Source organism: Myotis myotis, unplaced genomic scaffold, assembly GCF_014108235.1.
Source record: "Myotis myotis isolate mMyoMyo1 unplaced genomic scaffold, mMyoMyo1.p scaffold_m19_p_15, whole genome shotgun sequence".
NCBI lineage: Eukaryota > Metazoa > Chordata > Mammalia > Chiroptera > Vespertilionidae > Myotis > Myotis myotis.
In genome coordinates, this window is record NW_023416319.1 from 43,633,669 (window position 1) to 43,657,968 (window position 24,300).

The 24,300-nt window shown below is 41.9% G+C and overlaps 1 protein-coding gene across 17 annotated transcripts in view; it reads right to left on the reverse strand.

Moving 5' to 3' along the window:
* The window catches only part of USP54 (ubiquitin specific peptidase 54), a 118,425-nt gene that overhangs the window by 35,959 nt on the left and 58,166 nt on the right, over positions 1-24,300 (reverse strand). For 14 of the 17 annotated variants that reach the window (XM_036337098.1, XM_036337101.1, XM_036337102.1 and 11 more), the window contains 10 exons: positions 16,783-16,917; positions 14,664-14,777; positions 12,204-12,286; positions 11,681-11,786; positions 11,427-11,573; positions 9,190-9,339; positions 5,815-5,983; positions 4,077-4,247; positions 781-912; positions 236-616 (listed from right to left, as the gene is read on the reverse strand). In XM_036337098.1, the coding sequence (XP_036192991.1) occupies positions 236-616; positions 781-912; positions 4,077-4,247; positions 5,815-5,983; positions 9,190-9,339; positions 11,427-11,573; positions 11,681-11,786; positions 12,204-12,286; positions 14,664-14,777; positions 16,783-16,917 (1,588 nt within the window). The remainder of the gene's footprint in view (positions 1-235; positions 617-780; positions 913-4,076; positions 4,248-5,814; positions 5,984-9,189; positions 9,340-11,426; positions 11,574-11,680; positions 11,787-12,203; positions 12,287-14,663; positions 14,778-16,782; positions 16,918-24,300) is intronic. The other 3 variants (XM_036337111.1, XM_036337112.1, XM_036337109.1) reach the window with 2 other exon arrangements.

A 24,300-nucleotide genomic window follows, 5' to 3' on the forward strand; every position in this document is an offset into this window, starting at 1 on the left:
ATACTAATAAAAGCATAATATGCTAATTAGACCAGACGTCCTTCAGGATGTTTTTCCATCCTTCTGGATGAAGCCAGGGCTGTGAGGGAAGCCCGGGTCCCGGGTGCCAGAGGGAAGCCAGTGCTGGCAGCCGGGGGAAGGAAGGCCTACTCTTGCACAAATTTCGTGCATCGGGCCTCTAGTACATAAATAAACTTTATTCAAAAGCCCAGTTCTTCCCTAATTATCTCCTCACCTGAATCCTCAGAAAATGGGCTGAGCTGAGTATAGCCACAATGCTTCCTTTTGTCTTTACTAAAAATACTGTCAATATTCAGAGACTCTCGTTTGGGTCTCCATGTTGGACGATACTTGCTAGAAGAACTGGATTTTGACTCACTGCTAGTACTCTCTACTTCCCAGTCATGAGAGTGTAAAAGCAGGTTCTTGGGAGGTTTTCTGTCCATCTGGTCTCCTCCTTTCCCCCCACAGGGAGACCCTAGGTTGGTCTGAGAAGCCAGGGATGGTCTGTTATGGATCATATTGCTGACTGTCTCTTTAAAATCCCTTAGTCTGTTGGTGCTGCTGGATGGTTTAGAGGCATTCCTAGGAGCCTGCTTCTCTTTCAGTGTTTCTCCTAAAAACACAAAGAATGAAACAAATATAAATGTTTAAAGTGCTCATGGATACCAGATCCCAAAGTTAAGAAAGCAAGGAAAGCCCTTTGAGCAGAAAAGAGAAGCCATGGTCTGGAGTGTGACAAGTTTGGATTTAGGAGAGAAGCAATGCAGAGTGGCTTGCCTTCACTGTGGTACCCTGAGGCCTGGGGCTCATCGCCTTTCCTCCTAAGCCGGCCAGAGCTCCTCTTGCGCTCTATCAGCGACCCTTTCTTGGATGTGAGTTTCTGATTACATTCACTATCAGTCAGGTGCCCTAAAAGAAAAAGAAAATGGGGGTAAGCTGGTATCTGAGACTGACCTCCATCCTCTTGAGAAACTAGTCTCCCTTTGGGATTCATGGCAGTGGCACAAATTTAGTGTACCCATGGTTGAAAGCTGAAAGGGCCATGGCTACCTGATTTAAGTGTAGCAGGAATCTCTCAACAGATAAATGCAAAGAAGCTCAAGTAGTTAATGGGAGCTTCCAAATTTACAAGTTTCCTGAGCAATTACCAGTCTCAATCCCACTCATAAATGTTCCCAGTAACCTGAGGGGCCTATTACTTGATACTTATTAAAAGGTGAAAGTTTTAAAGATTGCATAAAAATGTCATGTACCGATATATTTTCACTCTCATAAGTAGAACACAGAGCTTTCCTTTTACTTATTTAGCAACACATATCAAGTCTAATTTTTATTATATCTGGTATTATCCCAGGTGTTTCAGCCTCTGCTCATAAGAGCTCTGACTGTGTATGGCTTTGAGAACCAGTTCCATACCTTCCTTAAATGTGAGTCATTTAAAAGAACATTTGAACTTTGCATAATTCTCATTCTCAACCCCAACCATGCTTCACCAAAATTGGCAAAACCCAGAGATTATACTTCACAGTTCCTCAATACTAATTGCTAGGAAACCCAGGAGGTCTGGGCTTTTTATGGAACTTGCCTTATTTCATGCCCAGTGTATGTGAATGTACGAGGGTGATTGACAACAGCAAAGGTCAGATTATAAAGGATATAATCATCTAAGCTGCTGGAGGCCAGAGGTGAATTAAGCAACTGAACTTAATTGGAAGACAGACTTAGAACAATTACTTATTCAGGTATCAGCAATATAATTATATGGCTATATTTTCCAGTGCAATATTTTATTGCTTTTATCTGATCCCTTGCTACCTCTGGACCCATAAGAAGGATTTAAGAAATAAGGAAATCACTTGGAGCTACTAGAACTACAAATACTAAACCAATGGGGATATGTTCCCCTACCCTCAGCCATTCACAAACCTTAATATAAACCTGATTCTCCTGGAAAATATGTTTTATTTATCCTGTGACTTAATTCCTCCATGGTTCACAGTTTCAGAAATATGGTTTTAAAAATATCACATTGCCCTGGCTGGATGGCTAAGTTGGTTAGAGTATCATCCCATGCACCAAAAGGGTGCAGGTTCAAATCCTGGTCAGGGCACATTACCTATGTTGCAGGTTCAATCCCGATCGGGGTGCATACGGGAGGAAACCAATTGATGTCTCTCTCTTTCTCTCTCTCCCTTCCTCTTTCTCTAAAAATCAATAAACAAACCCTCGTGTGAAGACTAAAAAAATAAAATATATCACACTTTGAAGTAGTCATTTGTGCAATATCATTGAAAATATTCAACATGGTCGAAACCGGTTTGGCTCAGTGGATAGAGCATCCGCCTGCAGACTGAAGGGTCCCAGGTTCGATTCCGGTCAAGGGCATGTACCTGGGTTGTGGGCACATCCCCAGTAGGACATGTGCAGGAGGCGGCTGATCAATGTTTCTCTCTCATCGATGTTTCTAACTCTCTATCTCTCTCCCTTCCTCTCTGTAAAAAATCAATAAAATATATTAAATTAAAAAAAAAAGAAAAGAAAATATTCAACATGAATCTGAACAAACCTCTAGGTCCAACTACCAACTTACAAAAAACACAGAGCACAAATAAGCATGCTAAAGTTTACCATAGGAACATAATCAACAAAATTTAGAATGCAGAATCTATAGGACAAACTGCCTACTTCTTCAACAATAAATTGCAAGAAAAAAACAGAGGAGAAACCTACAGAGTAAAAGAAATTCAAAAGACTCATCAACCCATTGCAATGTGTAGATCTGATTTCAATTCTGAGTCAAGCAAACAAATAAACCATTAAAAAGTTATGATATTTAAAAGAAAATTTGATATTTAAACACTTATTGATTATTTAGAGTTTAAAGGAATCGTTAATATTTTTAACTGCACTAATGGTATGTTTAAAAATTATTTCTTATATTTTAGAGATACATACTAAAATATTTCTGAAAAAAGTGACATGTCTGGGAGTGGGGGAAGTGGGTAGAGGTACAGATAAAACTAGATTGGCCATGAGTTATAATTATTGAAAATAGGTGATGGGTATGTGGAGGATCAGTATGGTACTCGGTATACTTCTGAATATATTTGAAATTCTCTATTTTTTTTAAAGGCCATGCACAAAATATAAACCCCAATCTGAAGCCATGAGCTCACTAATCCCCAAGTTTCTAAAAGTATGGGCATTTTTCTAAGCCGGTGATGGCGAACCTTTTGAGCTCGGCGTGTCAGCATTTTGAAGAACCCTAACTTAACTCTGGTGTCGTGTCACATATAGAAATTTTTTGATATTTGCAACCATAGTAAAACAAAGACTTATATTTTTGATATTTATTTTATATATTTAAATGCCATTTAACAAAGAAAAATCAACCAAAAAAATGAGTTCGCGTGTCACCTCTGACACGCGTGTCATAGGTTCGCCATCACTGTTCTAAGCCTTGGGTGATTACTATTTCATCTCAGCAGTCAATTATTCACTGTTCTTCCTTTTATGCTCTGAATTGATTTTTTCCACTGACACTGGCACACTTTCCGTAGATAAACAAAAAAATTTAAAAATGTTCTATGCATGGAACTCACAACAACAAACAAGCAAGTTTTCATTCTTTTGTGTCTCTGTTCTTCAGGAAGCCTAGCAAGTGATAAGCAGGTACCCCTGCCTATAACACGCCCCTCCGCTCAAAGCCCTTAACTTGGGACAAAGCCTGGCATGAGAACCTTATGAGGTACAAGACCACAATAATTTAATGGAGCATTATTAGAAGGGTGGGGATTAAGAGCATAGCAGGAGAAAAGCAGATTTCAGAATAAACAATCACATCAATAATCACATTACAATGGTCCTTACTGATATGCTGCTGTTGACAGGAATATATGCAATGGAACATCATCATTTATTCAGAACAGTGTTGCTTCTTTCGATCCCACTCAATTACCCATGTTCTGTGCCTTCCTCCCTTTGCATGACAAACATTTCTGACTTGCCCCAGTTTCTTTTCCTTGGATACACTCTATGCAGGAACAAGCAGGACCCACTGCATAAGTCCCTACCTGTGTCCCGACTGCTCTGAGACGTGGAATCATTCTCCACATTATAGATGACTGTCCCCTGAGACTCAGAAGAGAAGTGACTGACCACAGACTCATGGTGGGAGTGTTTGTAGGGATAGCTCTCCGTTGAGGAATCTGTTCGAGTATCACTTGAGATGGAGGGCTCCCTCCCTGAGAGAAGGAGGAGACACATAGGCAAAAGTGAGGAAAGAGAGAAGGACAGTGGTAGAGAGGGGGCAAAGAGCTGGATGGCAACAAAGATCCATAAGGCAAGAAAGTCCTAGATGGAACATGAAAAGGATATACCAGAGCCATTCTTCCCAACACCCAACTTCCAGATAACCCAGACACACAAACAATTCTTCCCACTCCTGCCCCTACCTTGCTGAAGCCCTCACTTTGCCTGCCACTGTGAAAAACTTTGGGGCTTTTAGAAAACCTATGGGGGGAAAAGTGGAAGAAAGGAAAAAGGTGTGAAAAATAAAATCTACTTAGATAAAGAGTCCCAGGCTGACCTGGCATATATAACCACTATCCTCTAAGTTTTCTCCTGTACTGTCAGAAATGTCGCTTAAATTTTTTTAATTGACATTATAAGCATTTTTAATATCTCTGAGAAGTTAATAGGGCTGTTATTTATACTTAGTGTGAATTAGACTACATTTCTCTAAACACCTAGCTAAGATAAGTAGTGGAAATCGGTGTTTGATTGAAGAGAGAAGTAGAGCAAGTTTGGATAGGGTTACAAAGGTGGGAAGAAGCCCAGTTACCAACCAGGATGGAGATACAAAAGGGAAGGAAAAAGAATCCAAAGACAAATGTCTTCTCTTTCAAAATTATACTTAGGGCCAGCCCTAAAAATAGAAATGAAAAAGAACATTTCTTTTTCCTCCTTTTAAGAAATCAAGCCAAAACCACTAGGGCTATATTTCTAATGTATTATGAGCCTCTGTGGGCTAACCTGAGACTAACCATCAAGTGGCAAATTGTTTCTACAGGAAAATATAATTTAGGTTCCAAACAACTGAATTCGAAGTAAACAACTGATTCATAAGCTAAAGAATATCACTACAGCACTTGGCATTTTAAAACAAAAATCTCTTATCCCTAACAATATGACTACCTTTGTAGTAACATATCATTTCTCTTGGTCTTAACTCTCTTAAGTCACTGTTAAATTGCTAGTAAAAAATCTGTCATCTTTACCAATATTATAAGGTTAAATGCTGAGGTTTCCCTCACAAATTTATTATCAGTCTCGATCAACATAATTTCCCTTGAACTTTTGAACTGGGGCTGCATTGAATACAGGCAACGCATTCGTGGAGGCTGAAGGAAACAAAGCCTGGAGCAAGTTGGGCTTCAGCATGAGTTGGCATTTCCTCTTTTCTCAATGCAGTGGTTCTCAACCTTCCTAATGCCGTGGCCCTTCAATACAGTTTCTCATGTTGTGGTGACCTCCAACCATAAAATTACTTTCGTTGCTACTTCATAACTGTAATTTTGCTACTGTTATGAATCGTAATGTAAATATCCGACATGCAGGATGTATTTAGGCGACTCCTGTGAAAGGGTCGTTTGACCCCCAAAGGGGTCGCGACCCACAGGTTGAGAACCGCTGCTCTAATGGGTCCTCTTTCTCCAAGCTGGTTGTGTGCTAGGCTCATGATCAAAAGTCCCAAATATGTAATGATCACATTGGAGAGAGAAAGGGGGAGGTAAGAGCTAGGCTTCTCACCTGAATCTTCACTATCGTAGCACATCCTGCTGTATGACTGGAATTCAACTTGGGGAGGCAGGTCCTGGGTGGACACTGGGGTACCCTGCGGGTCAGCATAAAGCAGCAGCAAAGGCTGGTAATGCCCCTTGATGCATTTGGTCACCACATCCTTCCATTTGGGCCCAATCTGAACCAAAAACAATCAGAAGAACATAATTATATTTCATACCTTATATAATATCTTTTAAGGCATGTAGCATTATTCAAATAAAAATCCTAACTCTGGCTGGTAAGGTATAAATTTCATTCCCAGTCAGGGGGAGGGAGCTGATCGATGTTTCACTCTCACATCAATGTTTCTCTCTCACACCAATATTTCTCTCTCACACCAATATTTCTCTCTCACATCAATGTTTCTCTCTCTCTCTCTCAAAATCAATAAAATAAAATAAACAAAAGTTAAAGCTCAAAGAATTTATATGCTGCCCGAAATGACAACAGCAAAAAAGAGATGAAGAAGAGAATTTTACAAAGACTACTATTTGTGGAAGATGCTGCTTAAGGTCCATGGATTGGTGTAGAATGAATAAGTAGTCTCCTAGCTGCTAACCTAATCACAATTGTCTTTCTTTTTTTTTTTTTTTTTTTTTTTTTTTTTTTTAATACTTTTATTTTTTTATTTTTTTTTTTTTTAAATTAAATCTTTATTGTTCAGATTATTACATTTGTTCCTCTTTTTTTCCCCCCCATAACTCCCCTCCTCCCAGTTCCCGCCCCACCCTCCGCCCTCACTCCCCACCCACTGTCCTCATCCATAGGTGCACAATTTTTGTCCAGTCTCTTCCCGCATCTCCCACACCCCTTTCCCCACCCCAGGAATAGTCAGTCCATTCCCTTTCTATGTCCCTGATTCTATTATAATCAACAGTTCATTCTGTTCATCAGATTATTTATTCACTTGATTCTTAGATTCACTTGTTGATAGATGCATATTTGTTGTTCATAATTTGTATCTTTACCTTTTTCTTCCTCTTCTTAAAGGATACCTTTCAGCATTTCATATAATCCTGGTTTGGTGGTGATGAACTCCTTTAGCTTTTCCTTATCTGTGAAGCTCTTTATCTGACCTTCAGTTCTGAATGATAGCTTTGCTGGATAAAGTAATCTTGGTTGTAGGTTCTTGGTATTCATCACTTTGAATATTTCTTGCCACTCCCTTCTGGCCTGCAAAGTTTCTGTTGAGAAATCAGCTGACAGTCGTATGGGTATTCCCTTGTAGGTAACTGAGTTTCTTTCTCTTGCTGTTTTTAAGAGTCTCTCTTTGTCTTTTGCTCTTGGCATTTTAATTATGATGTGTCTTGGTGTGGTCCTCTTTGGATTCCTTTTGTTTGGGGTTCTCCGTGCTTCTTGGACCTGTAAGTCCATTTCTTTCACCAGGTGGGGGAAGTTTTCTGTCATTATTTCTTCAAATAGGTTTTCAATATCTTGCTCTCTCTCATCTTCTGGCACCCCTATAATTCTGATGTTGGTACGCTTGAAGCTGTCCCAGAGGCTCCTTACACTATCTTCATATTTTCGGATTCTTTTTTCATTTTGCTTTTCCGGTTGGGTGTTTTTTGCTTCCTCGCATTTCAAATCATTGACTTGATTCTTGCGCTCCTCTGGTCTGCTGTCGGGAGTCTGTATAATATTCGTTATTTCAGTCCGTGTATGCTTAATTTCTGGTTGGTTCCCCAATATAAGATCGAGGGTCTTATTAGTTTTCTTGTAGATCTCATTAAGTTTATCGGCGGCTTCTAAACAGTTCTTGAGAGACCTTAAAAGTGTGGTTCTGAACTCTATATCTTCCATTGACAATTTTGTCCTGTTTCTTTGTCTCCGCATTTTGTTATGCTTCCTTGGTGCACCCCCTAGTGGTCTTTGTTCGCAGTCTTATAGTTAAATCTTGATTGTTGTAGCTAATTCCAGGGAGGGTTTGACCTCCAGGCCAAGTGGCTATGAGAATCAGCTGTGTCTGCAGTGAGAGAACTTCTGTCCTCTAGGGAGGTGCTAATCTAGCCTTTGCCTGAGGCTATCCGGCAAATGCCTGTGTGCAGGGCTTGGGTGGGGTGGGTCGCACAGGATCAACAGGGTGGGCCGGAGAGAGCAGTTATGGCGGCTCTCAGTCCTGTCCCCAGGGGCTCTGCCTCTCTGAGTCCCAGCACCCGCTGCAAAGCTCAGAGAGAAAGCTGCACTCGCTCTGACCGAAGCCAGACAGTCCCGCCTCTCCCGCCTGAGTCTGGGTCCCTAGAGACTCGCCCGGATCTGGAGCTCAGAGTCTGCGACTCCCTCCCGATTGAAAACGCCAACCGCGCCCTCCGCCGCCAGCCCGCTCGCGCACTCCGCACCTCAGAATTTGACTTCAGCACTGCGCCTCCTCTGAGTGTCCGTATGCGTTTCTCTTTCCTCCTAGTTGTAGGGCTTCCACTCAGCCAGCGTTCCTGTGGTTCTGGGTGATGTCCCTTCCGTTTTTTGGTTTCACTTTTGAAGTAGTTGTTCAAAGCAGCAAACTCCGGCGTTAACCTATGCCGCCATCTTGGTTCTCACAATTGTCTTTCTAACTCATGCAAATCACCTAAACTATTTCATCTGGACTCTGTGGTTTAGAGCAGTGATGGCAAACCTATGACACGCGTGTCAGAGGTGACAGTTGAACTCATTTTTTTGGTTGATTTTTCTTTGTTAAATGGCATTTAAATATATAAAATAAATATCAAAAATATAAGTCTTTGTTTTACTATGGTTGCAAATATCGAAAAATTTCTGTATGTGACACAGCACCAGAGTTAAGTTAGGGTTTTTCAAAATGCTGACACGCCGAGCTCAAAAGGTTCGCCATCACTGATTTAGAGAGTACCAAGTTTCCAGCTTTAAATATCATCATAACCCCATTTTTTCTATGCTATCTCAAAATCATGTTAATTGGTGATAGGGTACTTCAGGGAGCTAACAATCAGATACTATTTTATAGCAGCCTGAGATAAAGTATTACCCACTAATAATTCCAAAATTTGGAATTCTGAACTTGTTGCTATCCTTATAATCTAATCTGATTTACTAGACTGTTGTCGCTCAAATCAATTAATTAACACATTTTAAAAAATAATTTGTCAATATAAATGTTAACTGCTGAATGCCATGTGAAGGCATTTAGAGACAACAACAGAAGATATATTCACCCTGTCCTTGAGAAACTTGCCATTTATTGGGGAAGACAAAACTAATACTCTCATAAATCCAATAGATAAGTGATAGACACTAAAATTATGAAAATAAAACATTGAAGATAAATAATTATCCTTAGTTTTTTGTTGCAGTCACCAAACACTTTAAGCAGGGCTTGAATATTCCTACCTCCTTGACATGAGCATCATCAAAATACATCCATTTGCGGATCTTTGTTTGGAAAAAGAATGTAGAATAATGTTTGCCGTAGTAACAGATCATTCCTACTAAGTACAGTTCAGACTGCTTGGCCCGGTCATCTGTCACTCTGAAAAATAGCTGCAGGGAAAGAAGAGAAAGGAAAGAGCAGTGACATAACCCTCTCACATCTGCCAGCAGACTGACTCCATCATTTCTTAAGATACCGACTTGCTTCTCTGCCCATCAGTATAAGATTTTTTTGCTAATCCAATTAGTCATCAGATATGAACCCAAAAAGGCAAAATGTAGGGAAAAGCAAAATAGTGGCCAATAACTGGTAAGGTGATGATGTTCCCCCATAACTCCCAATAATATTTTCTTGATGGGGCCGATCACAAGAGGAGTCAGAAAAAGTTGACAAACCAAACCAAACCAAAACAAAACAAAAACATTCTCAAGTTTCAAAAGTTATTTATCAGCTGGCACCACAAATATAAATTTCCTGCTGAGTCCCTAAGTAGGGGGTAAGAAAGCCCTTAGGAGAAGCAATACCAGCATTTCAATTCCTACATGTCCAACACTGTCCTAGGTGCAAAGGGACATACAAAAAAAAAAAAATGAAGAAAATTATTCTTGCATGAGGAACTTATTTGGTTGGAAAAACAATCATAAAAATAAAACTAGAACAGTGCAGAATATACTGTAGGCTACAGAATTTTAGAAAAAGGAGATTTTGTTATATATAGCCTACTCATGTCAGAGATTTCTTAGGAAGAAGACCTAAAATAAGATCACAAAGAATTCACTTATTCTCAGTAGTGGTTTAATGAAACTAAAACACAACAATAGGAATCTCCTTAGTCATAGTACTATCCCAGAGCAAAACTATGAAAGAAAACCACAGAATTTCTGGTTCTTCTCTTAAACCAAAGGAAAACCATGGCTGTCCCTGCACCAGGGCATGGAGCTGATGAGGTTAAGCCCCCCGGTGTGACGTCTGTTTCCCTGTGTATTTTCCTAACTAGACCCACAGAAAACCACTAACCCACCAAATTCTCTGCCAAGCTACCTCATTACCTTCTCAACAGATATTGGTTCCTCACTGTGAATTCCGTACTGTAGGACCCAAGCCACCAACTTTCACCTCCGTCACCCCCCAAAGCAGCTTTAGTCAGGATTGCTCACTTCTTTGACCTTACCACCTCCCGTGGTTGAATACAACTCCCTGTTCTACAGTGGTATGAACTAATAGTGAGTAGAGCACGCTTTATAAACTTTATAAATTGCATGATTTTTACCAGTACCTAAGCTCGGCCTATCTTGTCTTTCAAGGCCATGGTCATCACACTTTTTATAAAAAGCCTTTGCTGCCTACCCAAAGGAGGTAAGTGAGCATTTACATGCATGTACATATATGCATATACATATACAGTAGTGCCCATTATCTACAGGGGATAACATTATAAGACTCCCCTGGCGGATGTCTGAAACTGCAGATAGTACTAAACCCTATATATACTATGTTTTTTTCCTTTACAGTTTAATTTATAAATTGGGCACAGAGGAGGTGAACAATAATAACTAATAATAAAGTAGAACAATTATAACAATATACTGCAATAAAGTTATATGAATGTGGTCTTTCCCTCTCTCAAAATCTTCTTGTACTGCACTCACCCTTCTTGTGATGTAAGATGATACAATAACTAGTTAATGAGAAGAAGTGAAATGAATGACATAGGTCGACACTGTGATGTAACATTAGGCTACTTTAAGGGTTACTTGAATATAAACACTGCTGCACTGTAATAACCACTGTATATGTATATGTACCAGTATATGTACATGTATATGTACCGGTATATGTATATATACAGATACATAAAAGTGTGGCTACGCTGGACAAAGGGATTATCCAATTCCCAGGAAGCAGGGAGTGAAAACAGGGTGAGATTTCACCACACAACTCAGAACTACACGTGACTTAAAATTTACGAATGGTTTACTTTTGGAATTTTCCATTTAATATTTTCAAGACCATGGTTGACTGTGGGTAAGTGAAACCACAGAAAACGAAACCATGGATAAGGGGGGATTACTGTACACAGGTATGATTGTCCAAAACTCTGTAATATTAGTCATTTAGGATATACTTTTGTGTTCAGTGTTCACACCTTTGAGCAAGAATAAGACGCAATAACGCTACGAGTTAAACTAACACTCACATCACCCAGCTTGAGGCAGGTGCCCAGGCTATGAATGACATCCTCTGCCAAGTCTGAGTGGTCCGAGTCCCACACCAGTCCGATTGTGATAATCTGCGGAGCGTTCATCAGCACGCGGCGAATCCGAATCCTCTCCCCACAGTTGCTCTGGAATACATACATGAGGCTAGTCTGACGTTTCCCACTGGCTCCACTTCAATTCCACGAATCCCAGGGTCCCCTCTCTACCCAAACCCCACCACTGACTTACTCACCGGACAGTTCCGGAGATCCCCCATGGTGCTGGCATTCTGCAGCAACTCACCAAACATGCTTGGGGAGGGTTTTTCTCGTCTTTCCAGCATACAAATAGCCTGATTGCTTCAAGATGGGGAATAAAAGGGTGATGATGGTGAGAGTTACAACTAAATCAAATAAATCATTCATGCAAACTCCTAACTCATATGTTTGACTTTCTTCCTCTGCCCACTAAACTGAAGCCCTGTGTCCTGACCAGCCTCAGTGTCCCACAAACACAGTGAGTGCCTCTGCCTGTCCCCAAATCCAAAGCTCATAGAATCCCCATTCCTCCTCCCACTTTGCTGGACAGAACTAAGCCTAGGAAAAAATGAGGGATGGAAAAGAAGGAGAACAAAGGTTATTTTAAAATTATAGTTCTGAGTTCCTACAATATAGCATAGACTCAGCAATAAGGATATAAGCTATTTGGATGCTTCCAGTTAAAACCCAATCAACTGTATGCATGCCTCAGGGGACAGAGAACCCTGTAAGACTCACCAAAGGGAAGTGGTAGAGATGTAATGCACCATCTGGATGAAAGGCAGTGGATCAGACGTGGCACCACAGCTAGTACATACACACTGGGCCCAGGAAGGAAAAAGCAAAACGAAGCAGCCACAGTCATTAATTGTTTTGGCACCCATCTAACACCCCACATCTCAGGATAAACTGTCCTTGAAGAAAAGGTACAAGAAGTGATGGGGTCCAGCCAGTGTTGCTCAATGGTTGAGCATCGTCAACCTATGAACCAGGAGGTCATGGTTTGATTCCCAGTCAGGGCACATACCCAGGTTCTGGGCTCAATCCCCAGTGGGGGGCATACAGTAGGTAGCCAATCAATGATTCTCGCTCATCATTGATGTTTCCAATTCTCTCTCCCTCTGCCTTCCTCTCTGAAATCTATTCTATATATATATATATATATACTAGAGGCCCGGTGCACAAAAATTTGTGCACTCGGGGGGGTGGGGGGGTCCCTCAGCCGGGCCTGTGCCCTTTCGCAGTCTGGGACCCCTTGGGAGATAACGACCTGCTGGCTTAGGCCTGCTCCCAGGTGGCAGAGGGCAGGCCCAATCCCTAAGTGTAGTCCCTGGTTGGGCTCAGAGCAGGGCCGACTGGGGAGTTGGGGCGCCGCCCCCTGTCATGCACAGAGCAGGGCGGATTGGGAGGTTGCGATGCCACCCCCAGTCACACTCAGGGTAGGGCCGATTGGGGGGTTGGGGCACCGCCCCCTGTCACACTCAAGGCAGGGTCGATGGGGAGGTTGCGGCGCCACCCCGTCACGCACAGAGCAGGGCCAATCAGGGGGTTGGGGCGCTGCCCCCTGTCACTCACAGAGCAGGGCCCATCATGGGGGTTGGGGCTCCGTACCCTGTCACGCACAGAGCAGGGTCGATCAGGGGGTTGGGGAGCTCCCCAGTCACGCACAGAGCAGGGCCCATCAGGGGGTTGGGGAACTCCCTCCTGTAACGCACAGAGCAGGGCCGATCAGGGGGTTGAGGAGCTCCCCACTGTCACTCACAGAGTAGGGCCAATAGGGGAGTTGGGGCACCGCCCCCCGTCACACACAGAGCAGGGCGGATCAGGGGGTTGGGGCGCCACACCCTGTCACACTCAGGGCAGGGCCGATGGGGAGGTTATGGCTCTACCCTGTCACACACAGAGCAGGGCCCGTGGGGGGCGGTTGGGGCGCTGCCCTCTATCACTCACAGAGCAGGGCCGATCAGGGGGTTGGGGCGCCGCCACTGTCACACTCAGGGCAGGGCCGATGGGGAGGTTATGGCTCTACCCCGTCACACACAGAGCAGGGCCCATGGGGGAGTGTGGGGGGGAGTTGGGGCGCTGCACCCTGTCACACACAGAGCAGGGCCGATCAGGGGGTTGGGGCGCCGCACCCTGTCACACAAAGAGCAGGGCCGATCAGGGGGTTGGGGCACCGCACCCTGTCACACACAGAGCCGCAGGGCGATCAGGGGGTTTGGGCACTGCCCCCTGTCACACTGATCCCGGTGCCGGGAGGCCTCGCGGCTCCACTGATCCCGGTGCTGGGAGGCATATTACCCTTTTACTATATAGGATAGAGGCCTGGTGCACGGGTGAGGGCCGGCTGGTTTGCCCTGAAGGGTGTCCTGGATCAGGGTGGGGGTCCCCACTGGGGTGCCTGGCCAGCCTGGATGAGGGGATGATGGCTGTTTGCAGCTGGTCACACACCCTTCAGGGTGGGGGTCCCCACTGGGGTGCCTGGGTGAGGAGATGATGGCTGTTTGCAGCTGGTCACACCCCCTTCAGGGTGGGGGTCCCCACTGGGGTGCCTGGGTGAGGAGATGATGGCTGTTTGCAGCTGGTCACACACCCTTCAGGGTGGGGGTCCCCACTGGGGTGCCTGGCCAGTCTGGGTGAGGGGCTGAGGGCTGTTTTCAGGCTGGCAGGTGACTGAAGCTCCCAACTGCTCCTCTTTTTTTCTTTTTTTTTTATTCTGGGCCAGCTTTAGCTCTGAGGCTTGGCTCCAGCTCTTAGGCCTCGGCTGCTGAAAGCAGGTATCTAGTTTGTTTGGGTTCTATAATCGAAACACTGTTTCAACTCCAGCTCTGAGATCCCGTCTGGCTGAAAGCAGGTTTCTGGGGTTTTGTTTAGCTTCTATATTTGTAACAATGCTTCAAACTGCAAGCTCAGAGGCCGGCAGCAGCAGGCGGGGAACGTTGGAGTCCTCCATCACTGAAGCAAGCAAGCCTCATGTTCGCTTCAAGCTGCCTGGCTGCCGGCCACCATCTTGGCTGGCAGTTAATTTGCATATCGCCCTGATTAGCCAATGGGAAGGGTAGTGGAGGTACGGCTAATTACCATGTTTCTCTTTTATTAGATAGGATATATGTGTGTGTGTGTGTGTGTGTGTGTGTGTGTGTGTGTGTGTGTGTATATGTATACATTTTAAGTGATAGGGATAGAAATAAGGTTCACCTGCTCAAACAATGTCATTGCAAATTTCTGGTGGGAGATGCAGTGTTGGGCAGTACATATATCCTCTTTGGTTTCATCAGCAATATGGAAGTGAATTCTCATCAGCAGGTTTTCCTAATAGGGAAAGAACAAAAGCAGTATATCAACAATACTTAATAGACAAATGTAAAAATTGGTTGTCAGTTTACTCAGAGAAATAGCAACCCTTCTGGAAGATAGGAATACTTCTGATTTTTTTAACTCTTTAATTGGAAATAACTATAAATTCTCAGGAAGTTTCAAAAAAATTATATAGGAATTCAAATGTACCTTTCACCCAGATTCCTCCAATGGTAACATGTTGCATAATTATAATACAATATCCAAATCAGGAATTGATTGGACATCAATACAATCCAGAGTGTATTCAGGTTTCCTCATTTGTGTTTATGTGTAGCTCTGTACAATTTTATCTCAGGTATAGAGTCATGGAACCACAACCATAATCAAAATACAAAACTGTCCCACCCCCACAAGGCTCCTTCATGCTATTCTTTTATAGTTTTACCCACCCAATTCCAACCCTAATCCCTAGAAAACACCTATCTATTCTCCAAATAGATTCTCTAATAGAATTCTCCAAATTCTCTAAAAAAATTTGTTATTTTTTAAATGCTAGCCCAGCCAGTATAACTCAGCCTTTGAGCATTGACGTAGGAACCAAGAGGTCACCGATTCAATTCCCAGTCAGGGCACATGCCCAGATTGCGGCTCGATCCCCATTAGGGAATGTGCAGGAGGCAGCTGATCGATGATGTTCCCTTCTCATCGGTGTTTCTATCTCTCTATCCCTATCCCTTACTCTCTCTCTAAAAATCAATAAAAATATTTTTTAAAAAAATAAAGTGCTACATAAATGGGACCATATAATATATAATCTTTTGCTATTGTGTTTTTTACTCAGCATAATTCCCTTTAAAAAATTTTTATTGATTGATTTTAAGAGAAAGAAACATTGATTTAGTGTTCCACTTATTTATGCAACCACTGGCTGATTCCTGTATATACCCTGAGCAGGGATCAAACACACAACCTTGGCATATCAGGCTAACCAACTGAGCTACTCGGCCAGGCTTAGCCTAATTCCCTTCAGACCCATCCTGAAGACTGCATAAATCAAGAGTTAATTCCTTTTTATTCCTGCATAGTATTCCACAGTGTGGCCGTACACAGTTTGTAACACCATTCACCTATTAAAGGCATCTGGGTTGTTTCCAGTTTGGGGCTATTATGAATAAATCTTCTATGAATATTCATATACAGGTTTTGTATGAACATAAATTTTCATTTCTCTGGGATACAGGTCCAGGAAGGCAACTGCAGAATCATATGGTAGTTTGCAAGTTTCATTTTTTAAGAAACTGCCAAACTTTTCCAAAGTAGCATTATCATTTTATAATCCCACCAGCAATACAGCAATGATCCAGATTCTCAGGGGTACGTCTGATTTTGGCCTACATTTTACCCTGTAATGGGATGTATATCATTCTGAGTTGTTTAATAAATGCACAGTCTTTTGGAGGTTGATGGATAGAACCCAGCGGTCAAAAGAGTTAGGGTTTTCTACCAAAAATCACTGGGAGAAATGTAGTTATCCAAATAGCACAGTACACTTGTACTAAGAATTCAGTTATTCTCTGTTTAATTATCTTTAGTAATACAGGGGTTCTCAAAGTGTGGTCCCCAAACCAGTAGCATCAGTGTTAGCATCACTTGGGCACTTGTCAGAGATAGATATTTTGGGTCTTTATTCCAGAACTATTGAATCATAACCTCAAGGGGATAGGAGCCAGCAATTTGTATTTTAATGAGCCCTGTCTGCTCTGAAGGTGACAGCACTGTTTTATGCAATGGCAAGCACAAAACTACCCTAAGCCTACAGGAAAAAGAGTAAGCCTGCAAAGCTATTCCTACTACATTAGCAGGGATACACTTGAGCTCTGAGAAACTAGGGAAATGTCTAGTTCTAACTATAGAGACCAGGGGCACAGTAAGTAGCCACAATACAGTAGCCAATCCCTGATGGAGACCATCAATAGTCCCACCCCAAATCAGAGAGAGGCCAGAGGCCAGCACTTACAAAGCACTCCGCAGCATCATCCATAATTCCCAGCTGGAAGCGCTGTTCATCCTGGAAAGTCTTTGCCAGAGCACTGCGGAGAGTGTCAGATGGAAGGACTTTTTCGCTACTACACTGAAACTGGTTAAAGATTCCCTGCAGGGAAGAGGTTAGACAAGGGGGAAAGCACAATGCTGTTATTAAGCTTCTAAACATCCCAGTCTGTCATGCTAGCAACTCCATGCTTATAGCTGTGGAACCAAATGTACCTCCTACAGGTTGATAAGCTTGCAGTTAGTAATAAAAAAATAAATAAAAATAAGTAAAAAATGAGTCAGAATAAAGGGCATGATCCTAATGAGAATAAGGATTCTTGCTCTTCCAACTGAGTATGATACAATCAAAGACACATGCCGAAACCGGTTTGGCTCAGTGGATAGAGCGTCGGCCTGCGGACTGAGGGGTCCCGGGTTCGATTCCGGTCAGGGGCATGTGCCTGGGTTGCGGCCACGTCTCCAGCGGGAGATGTGCGGGAGGCGGCTGATCGATGTTTCTCTCTCATCGATGTTTCTGGCTCTCTATCTCTCTCACTTCCTCTCTGTGAAAAATCAATAAAATATATTAAAAAAAAAAAAAAAAAAAAGACACATTAGGAGAGACCACTGTCATGAGTTAATACAATTCAATCACCTCACTTCCTCTGATATAGACAGAGGTGGGTGTTCTTCAGTAAATAGAGATAAATTATATGTAAGTGTATAGGTAAATTATTATCTGGGGGCTCATTCTATGAAACTTGGCTCCCTTCTTTTTTAATTGTTTAGCTAATTCAAAATTACCCAAAAGTGCAAATAATAATATAACAAACACCTACATGTCTAACACCAAAAAATAAACATTCCATCATTTTTACTTCCAATCTACAGAATAAAGCTAACGTCCCATTTGAGACTGCCCACTCTCCACCAGCCATTCACTATCATGAGTCTGTTGCATAATCTTTTGTTTTTAATACTTTTACATATATACATATACATATATACACACTCTGTATATTTAGGGATATATATATATATATACACACATATACATATATACATGTATATACATATATATACACACATATATATACATGTATATACATATATATACATATATAGAGTGGGTTAAAAGTAGGATTATAGTTGTTCATATAGAAAATAATACAATAATTAATAAATAAAAGTACAAGTATTTCACATATATACTTTTGTGTGTGTGTATTTTTTGTTCATGTACAAAGTATCACACTGAATTTAACTTTTTTAAAAAATTCAGCATTGTTTTGAAATCTGCCCATAATGATATAATATATATATCTGGTTTATCCCTTTTCCCTGCAGTGTTGTATTTTGTCAGGTGACGATACCACATGTATTTATCCGTCTCTTTATTGGCAGATATTTTGGCAGTCTCCAATTTTTTGCTATTATAAAGTCTGTGCAAACTTTTACTTCCACCAGTGAATGACTATAAATAAATTTCCCCATATCCTTATCAGCAATTAATACAATCAGACTGATTCATTTTAGTCTTTCTAGCTACATTTGGTTTTTCTAGGTCTTTGTAAGTATTACTGTGGCAAATATCTTATTCCAGTCGCTGGTGTCTTTTATGTGCAGCAGTTTTTTATTTTGGTGTAATTAAATGCATCTGTCTTCTCCATCTTTACCTACATCTGAAACAAAGATGAGTGTTATGTCCACAGAATGGAAACAAAGAGTGGCAACGAGTAGCACCTGGCTTGATGAGTCCTTCCCAAGTGGTATTGAATCTTACCCACAGAGACTAGAATGCACTCCTTGACAGCCGCAGCTCATGGCCCAGATCCTCACTAAACCACCCAGATAAACACCTCACTCAACAATGAGTTACATATCAAAGAATGTCATTTGTTTAAAATTCTTGCCAGTAACTTCTTCAAATAAAAAAAAATCCCAGGGTCATTTTTCAGACTTACTAATGAGACCATAAGTCTATAGTTTATAGTATCACTTTATAAACCTACCTAAGTGATCTAAGAATAAAAGGCCCCACCCACCTAGAATGGTCAATTCTTGGTCCTCATTTTACTTGACCTATCAGTAGCTCAGTCACTGATTCCCTTCAGGTTTTTATCCAAATATTATCTTCTCAATATAGTATTTCCTGATCACCCTATTTAAAATTGCAAACTCCACCCCCTCTTCCTAAATCTCCCACCCTTGCCAGTTTTATTTTTCCCCGTGGCACTTATTACCATCTGTCATAGCATGTATTTTACATATTTATTGTCTGATTGCACTCTCTAGAATATAAATATGAGGACATAAATTTCTGTCCTTTAATTCCCTGCTATCCTCCCAGCACCTTGAAAGGTACTGGCATACAGAGGGCAACCAAATAAATAAATGAAGAATTGAACAAATTAATCAATCATGTGATGTGGGTAGATATTATTAAGGGAATATATATTTTATTTATTTATTTTTAAAATATATTTTATTGACTTTTTACAGAGAGGAAGGGAGAGGGATAGAGCGTTAGAAACATCAATGAGAGAGAAACATCAACCAGCTGCCTCCTGCACACTCCCTAATGGGGATGTGCCCGCAACCAAGGTACATGCCCTTGACTGGAATCGAACCTGGGACCCTTGAGTCTGCAGGCTGACTCTCTATCCATTGAGCCAAACCGGTCAGGGCAGGGAATATATTTTTAAGTCCCCCCTCTTTTTAAAAATATGTTTTTATTGATTTCAGAGAGGAAGGAAGAGGGAGAGAGAGATAGAAACATCGATGATGAGAATCACTGATTAGCTGCCTCCTGTACCCTCCCTACTGGTGATTGAGCCCAAAACCCAGGCATATGCCCTGATTGGGAATCGAACTGTCACCTCCTGGTTCAACCACTGAATCACACCGGCCAAGTCTCTCTCTCTCTCTCTTTTTAAAGCAGGTAAAGAATTCACTAGAAAAGGTGAACATTTTTCTTAAGGTAATATAACTGGCTAGAACAAAATGGGACTAAACCTCGTTCTGCTCATTTCAAGTAGGAACTGTTTCCCCATTCTACTCTCTTACTAGCATCATTTCTCCTCATACACATGGAGCATCCATCCCTATAGCAGTTTAAGAATATATTACTGTGTAACCTGCTAGTATTTCCCTACATATAATTTTATATGCTGTGGAGAAAGCAGTACCAGCAATACATATTTAGTATTATTTAATAAGCTAGGAGATGGGAGGGAAATCCTATATAATAAAAGGCTAATATGCAAATTGTTCCCTTGGGCATTTGACCAACTAGGACAGTGGCCAGCAAACCGGCTCGGCAAACCGCGGCTCACGAGCCACATGCGGCTCTTTGGCCCCTTGAGTGTGGCTCTTCCACAAAATACCGGCTCTTCCACAAAATATCGACTTCTGCGCATGGGCCACTAAGTTTCAATCACACTGTACATGCGCGCCCACACATGGTATTTTGTGGAAGAGCCACACTCAAGGGGCCAAAGAGCCGCATGTGGCTCGCGAGCTGCGGTTTGCCGAACACGGGACTAGGAGTTCGACTGCTCACTATGATGTGCACTGACCACCAGGGGGTGGCTCGGAATGAAGGAAGCCCCTGGCCAGCAGCAGGCAGCCAGGGGAAGGAAGGCCCTGATCAGCCCTGATCACCGGCCAGGCCTAAGGAGCCTACCCATGCACAAATTCCGTGCACTGGGACTCTAGTCCATTATAATTACTCCAAGTATTCACAAGTCTATTATAAATGTAGGGCCAGACCTTCCATAATTTTTTGCTGGAAGTAGAATAATATCTATGAGTAACCTCTTAAATAGACCAAAAGGAAAGGTCTAGGTCCATAGTTAAACTCTCCCACAGGGCAACTGGATATCTGCCAAGTGACCTCTGGGATTTTGAAACTTGGGGAATTTGAAGAAACAAAGGAAAACGATGGTGGGAAAGAAGCAGTGACTACTTCTATAAATAAATAGGGGTCTGAGCACTTGAGTTGCTGAAAGTCACCTCAGCTTGGCAAATCTTAGTAACCACTATCATAAGCCAACCTGCTGCTCTTCTCAATTGTTAATGGTAAGACATTACTTCTGATGAAGGCTCTATCTCTACAGGTTTGATGTATTAGGTTTGGTCCTTTTTGTTCAGAGTTCAAAACTGGTTCCAAAACAAAGTAATGATAAATTAGTTCCAGAATACTTTATATAAATATATTTGCAAACTACAGCTCCTTTAATCTTTATCAATTGGGTTTCCTCAAGAAGTAAGTCCTAATACTCTAAGGCAGTGGTTCTCAACCTTCTGACCCTTTAAATACAGTTCCTCATGTTGTGACCCAACCATAAAATTATTTTCATTGCTACTTCATAACTGTAATGTTGCTACTGTTATGAATCATAATGTAAATATCTGATATGCAGGATGGTCTTAGGCGATCCCTGTGAAAGGGTCGTTCGACCACCAAAGGGGTTGCAACCCACAGGTTGAGAACCACTGTTCTAAGGCATCAACAGTTCCTAATGAATTAACTTCTCTCCCAGCATAGTACTAGTTATGTTAACATTCTAGAGAGAAAATAGTAACTTTCTTTGTCCTATGGTTCAGTCTGAGGAAGAACAGGGCTCCACTAAAGGATGGTGTAGTATAACAGTTAAAGAAGATGAACTCTGGAACCAAACTATCTGAGTTCAAAATACCAGCCCTGTTACTTACCATTTTTATGATCTTGAACAAGTTACTTAACTTCTTAAGGCTTTAGTTTCCTCTTTTAAAAAGAGAATTTATAATAGTATTTACCTCCTTGGGTTATTTAAGGATTAATAAGTTATCTGTATACCCAAAGCTTAGACTAATTCCTGGCAATATGATAAGTGCTATCTCAGTGTTAGTTGTTATTATATTATCATCTACACTAATAAAAGAGAAACATGCAAATTGGTGTCACTCCGCTACGCCCACCAGCCAATTGGATGAGTATGCAAATTAACCCAACAAAGATGGCGGTTAATTTGCATACGCAGGCGTGGAGCGAAGACTGAAGGCTCCGGCCGGACTAAAGACTGAAGACTGAAGACTGAAGAGGCTTGGCTTCTCCGCTGCAGCCAGACCAAAGGCCTGGGTCCCAGGTGCCAGAGGAAAACCAGTGCCAGCAGTCAGGGGAAGGAAGGCCTATTGCGCGAATCTTCGTGCAACGGGCTTCTAGTTATTATTATATTTAAGAGCCCTTTTAGGTTGCTAAGAAACATGTCTGCCACTGACCTCTCCTGACAAAGAGCCTTGACTCAGAAATGCTTCTACCTTCAGCTACCTCCCCAGTCTCTGAGATCTGGGTAGGAAAGACCAAACTTCTCATTCCATTGCTGCTATTCAAGAGAGGAAGATTTCCCATGACCTAGATACAAGGGTTTCAGCACAGACAGGGAAAGACCTAAGGTAAGAGCTCTGCCTGCACCCACAGTGGATATGCAACAACAGCTCTGGCTCTTGTGTTCCATGGCATCCATCTCTCCATGCTATACTCTTAATTAAGCTCCACCGCTTAGTTACGGACAGCTTTCTCCATACACATTGAGTATTTGAATGCATTCAGAATGGCCTCTGCCTGCATCTTCTTTATTTTTTTATGTTAATTATTGTTATCAGTCTTGCTGTGCTATTGTCAGAAAGATGCAAGTGTATCAGGGATGAAGCTGCCTGAGCCTGCTCTGCCTGCATCTTCTTTATTTTTTTATGTTAATTATTGTTACCAGTCTTGCTCTGCTATTGTCAGAAAGAAGCAAGTATATCAGGGATGGAGCTGCCTGAGCCTGCCCAGCATGCATCTGTGGAGCCCCAGCTCTGGAAGAAGCTAGAGCACAAAGCCCCTCTGTTAGGGCAGCACACTAACCCCTGTGTGTCCCTCTCACATGAGCACAGGGCTGCAATGGGCCTCCTCCTGTTCCCTTTTTCACCCTCCTCCCACCTTTCCCAGAGGGAGATCCTGTTCACACCAAAGAAAGCCAAGAACATTTAGTTCAGCAGTAAGAACAGGTGGTAGCACCAATAAGGAACAAAAACTGGTATTCTTCCAATTGCTGAGTTCTATGGCAGGGAGGAAGAAAGGGCAGGAAGAACCAAAACCCAGGAATTTTTCACTGTGGGGTCCCTGATGGTTTCATTTCAATAAACAGAGAAAACCCACCTTTGAGGTTTCTCTTTACTTTTCTTCACAGGATGAAACCAAAGAGGTCTTCCTTTTCATTCATAGGAAAAGGCAAATCACTTTTTGTCTGTTAACTATTTTCTTGGATGCAGTGCAAAAGCAACATGACTTTAATGGCTAAAAGCAGGTGCTGCCCCACCCATCTCTCTTGGATCCAAACAATTCTACCACATGAGCACGTAATTATTTGGATTAGCAAAAAAACATGTAAATACGAGAGAAGTGCCATAAAGGCAGAAAGTCTTTGTGCTTTGGCAACTACAAATGCAGCTGTTGCTTAAGTTTTTGGCCCCCCTCCCCCCTCTCCTCTCCCCCCTCCCCCCTCTAAAACAGAGACTTTTATCTGTAGGCAGGGAACAGCTGCTTATTTCTCTTCCAGGACATCCCAGCCTTGCAACTAGAAGAAATCATGGTTACAGAAAATGGGGAGAAGGGCTGTCACCAAATTTGATGCTTTATGGGCCTGAGGTTTTTGGAAAGTGCCCTAGTCAGCAGTCCAGCTTATCCCTGAGAGGTGACACATTATGCCCCGCTCTCTTCAGTTCCTAGGCTTTTCTTATTCATCTGGGCTTCCCAAATCTCTCATCATTTTGGCTCTCATAATTAGTCCTTTTCTCCACACCTCCTAGAAATCATAGACCTAAATATTATAAACCTAAATGTGGCCAATCAACCCTCTGAAAGTAAGATAAAGGAGTTAATCCTTGACTGTTACTGACTGCTGGAAGAGAACTTCACACTAGTTTTGTGTTAAAAGAATGTTAAATGTTCTCTTTCAAGAGGAAAAAGAATATGTAACTGTTTAACATTATGGCACCCAAAACAATAATATTGGATTTTCAACATTTTATTGCAGAAAATTTCAAAAATACAAGGGTAGACAAAATAGCACAATAAACTCCCATGCACCTATCATCCATCTTGAACAATTATCAGCCAGTGGCCAATCTCATTTCATATATACGACCCACTCACTCCACTCCCAGATCATTTTGAAGCAAATTGCAGATAATATTCATCTATAAATATTTGAGAATATGCCTCTAAAAATTAAGAAGTCAGCCCTAGCCGATTTGGCTCAGTGAATAGAGCGTCAGCCTGTGAACTGAAAGGACCCAGGTTCGATTCCAGTCAAGGGCACATGCCCAGGTTGCAGGCTCAATCCCAGTAGGGGGTGTACAAAAGGCAGCTGATGATGTTTCTATCTTTCTCCCTCTCCCTTCCTCTCTGAAATCAATAAAAATATATTTAAATATATATATATATAAATTAAGAAATCTTTTTATTTAAAACATAACC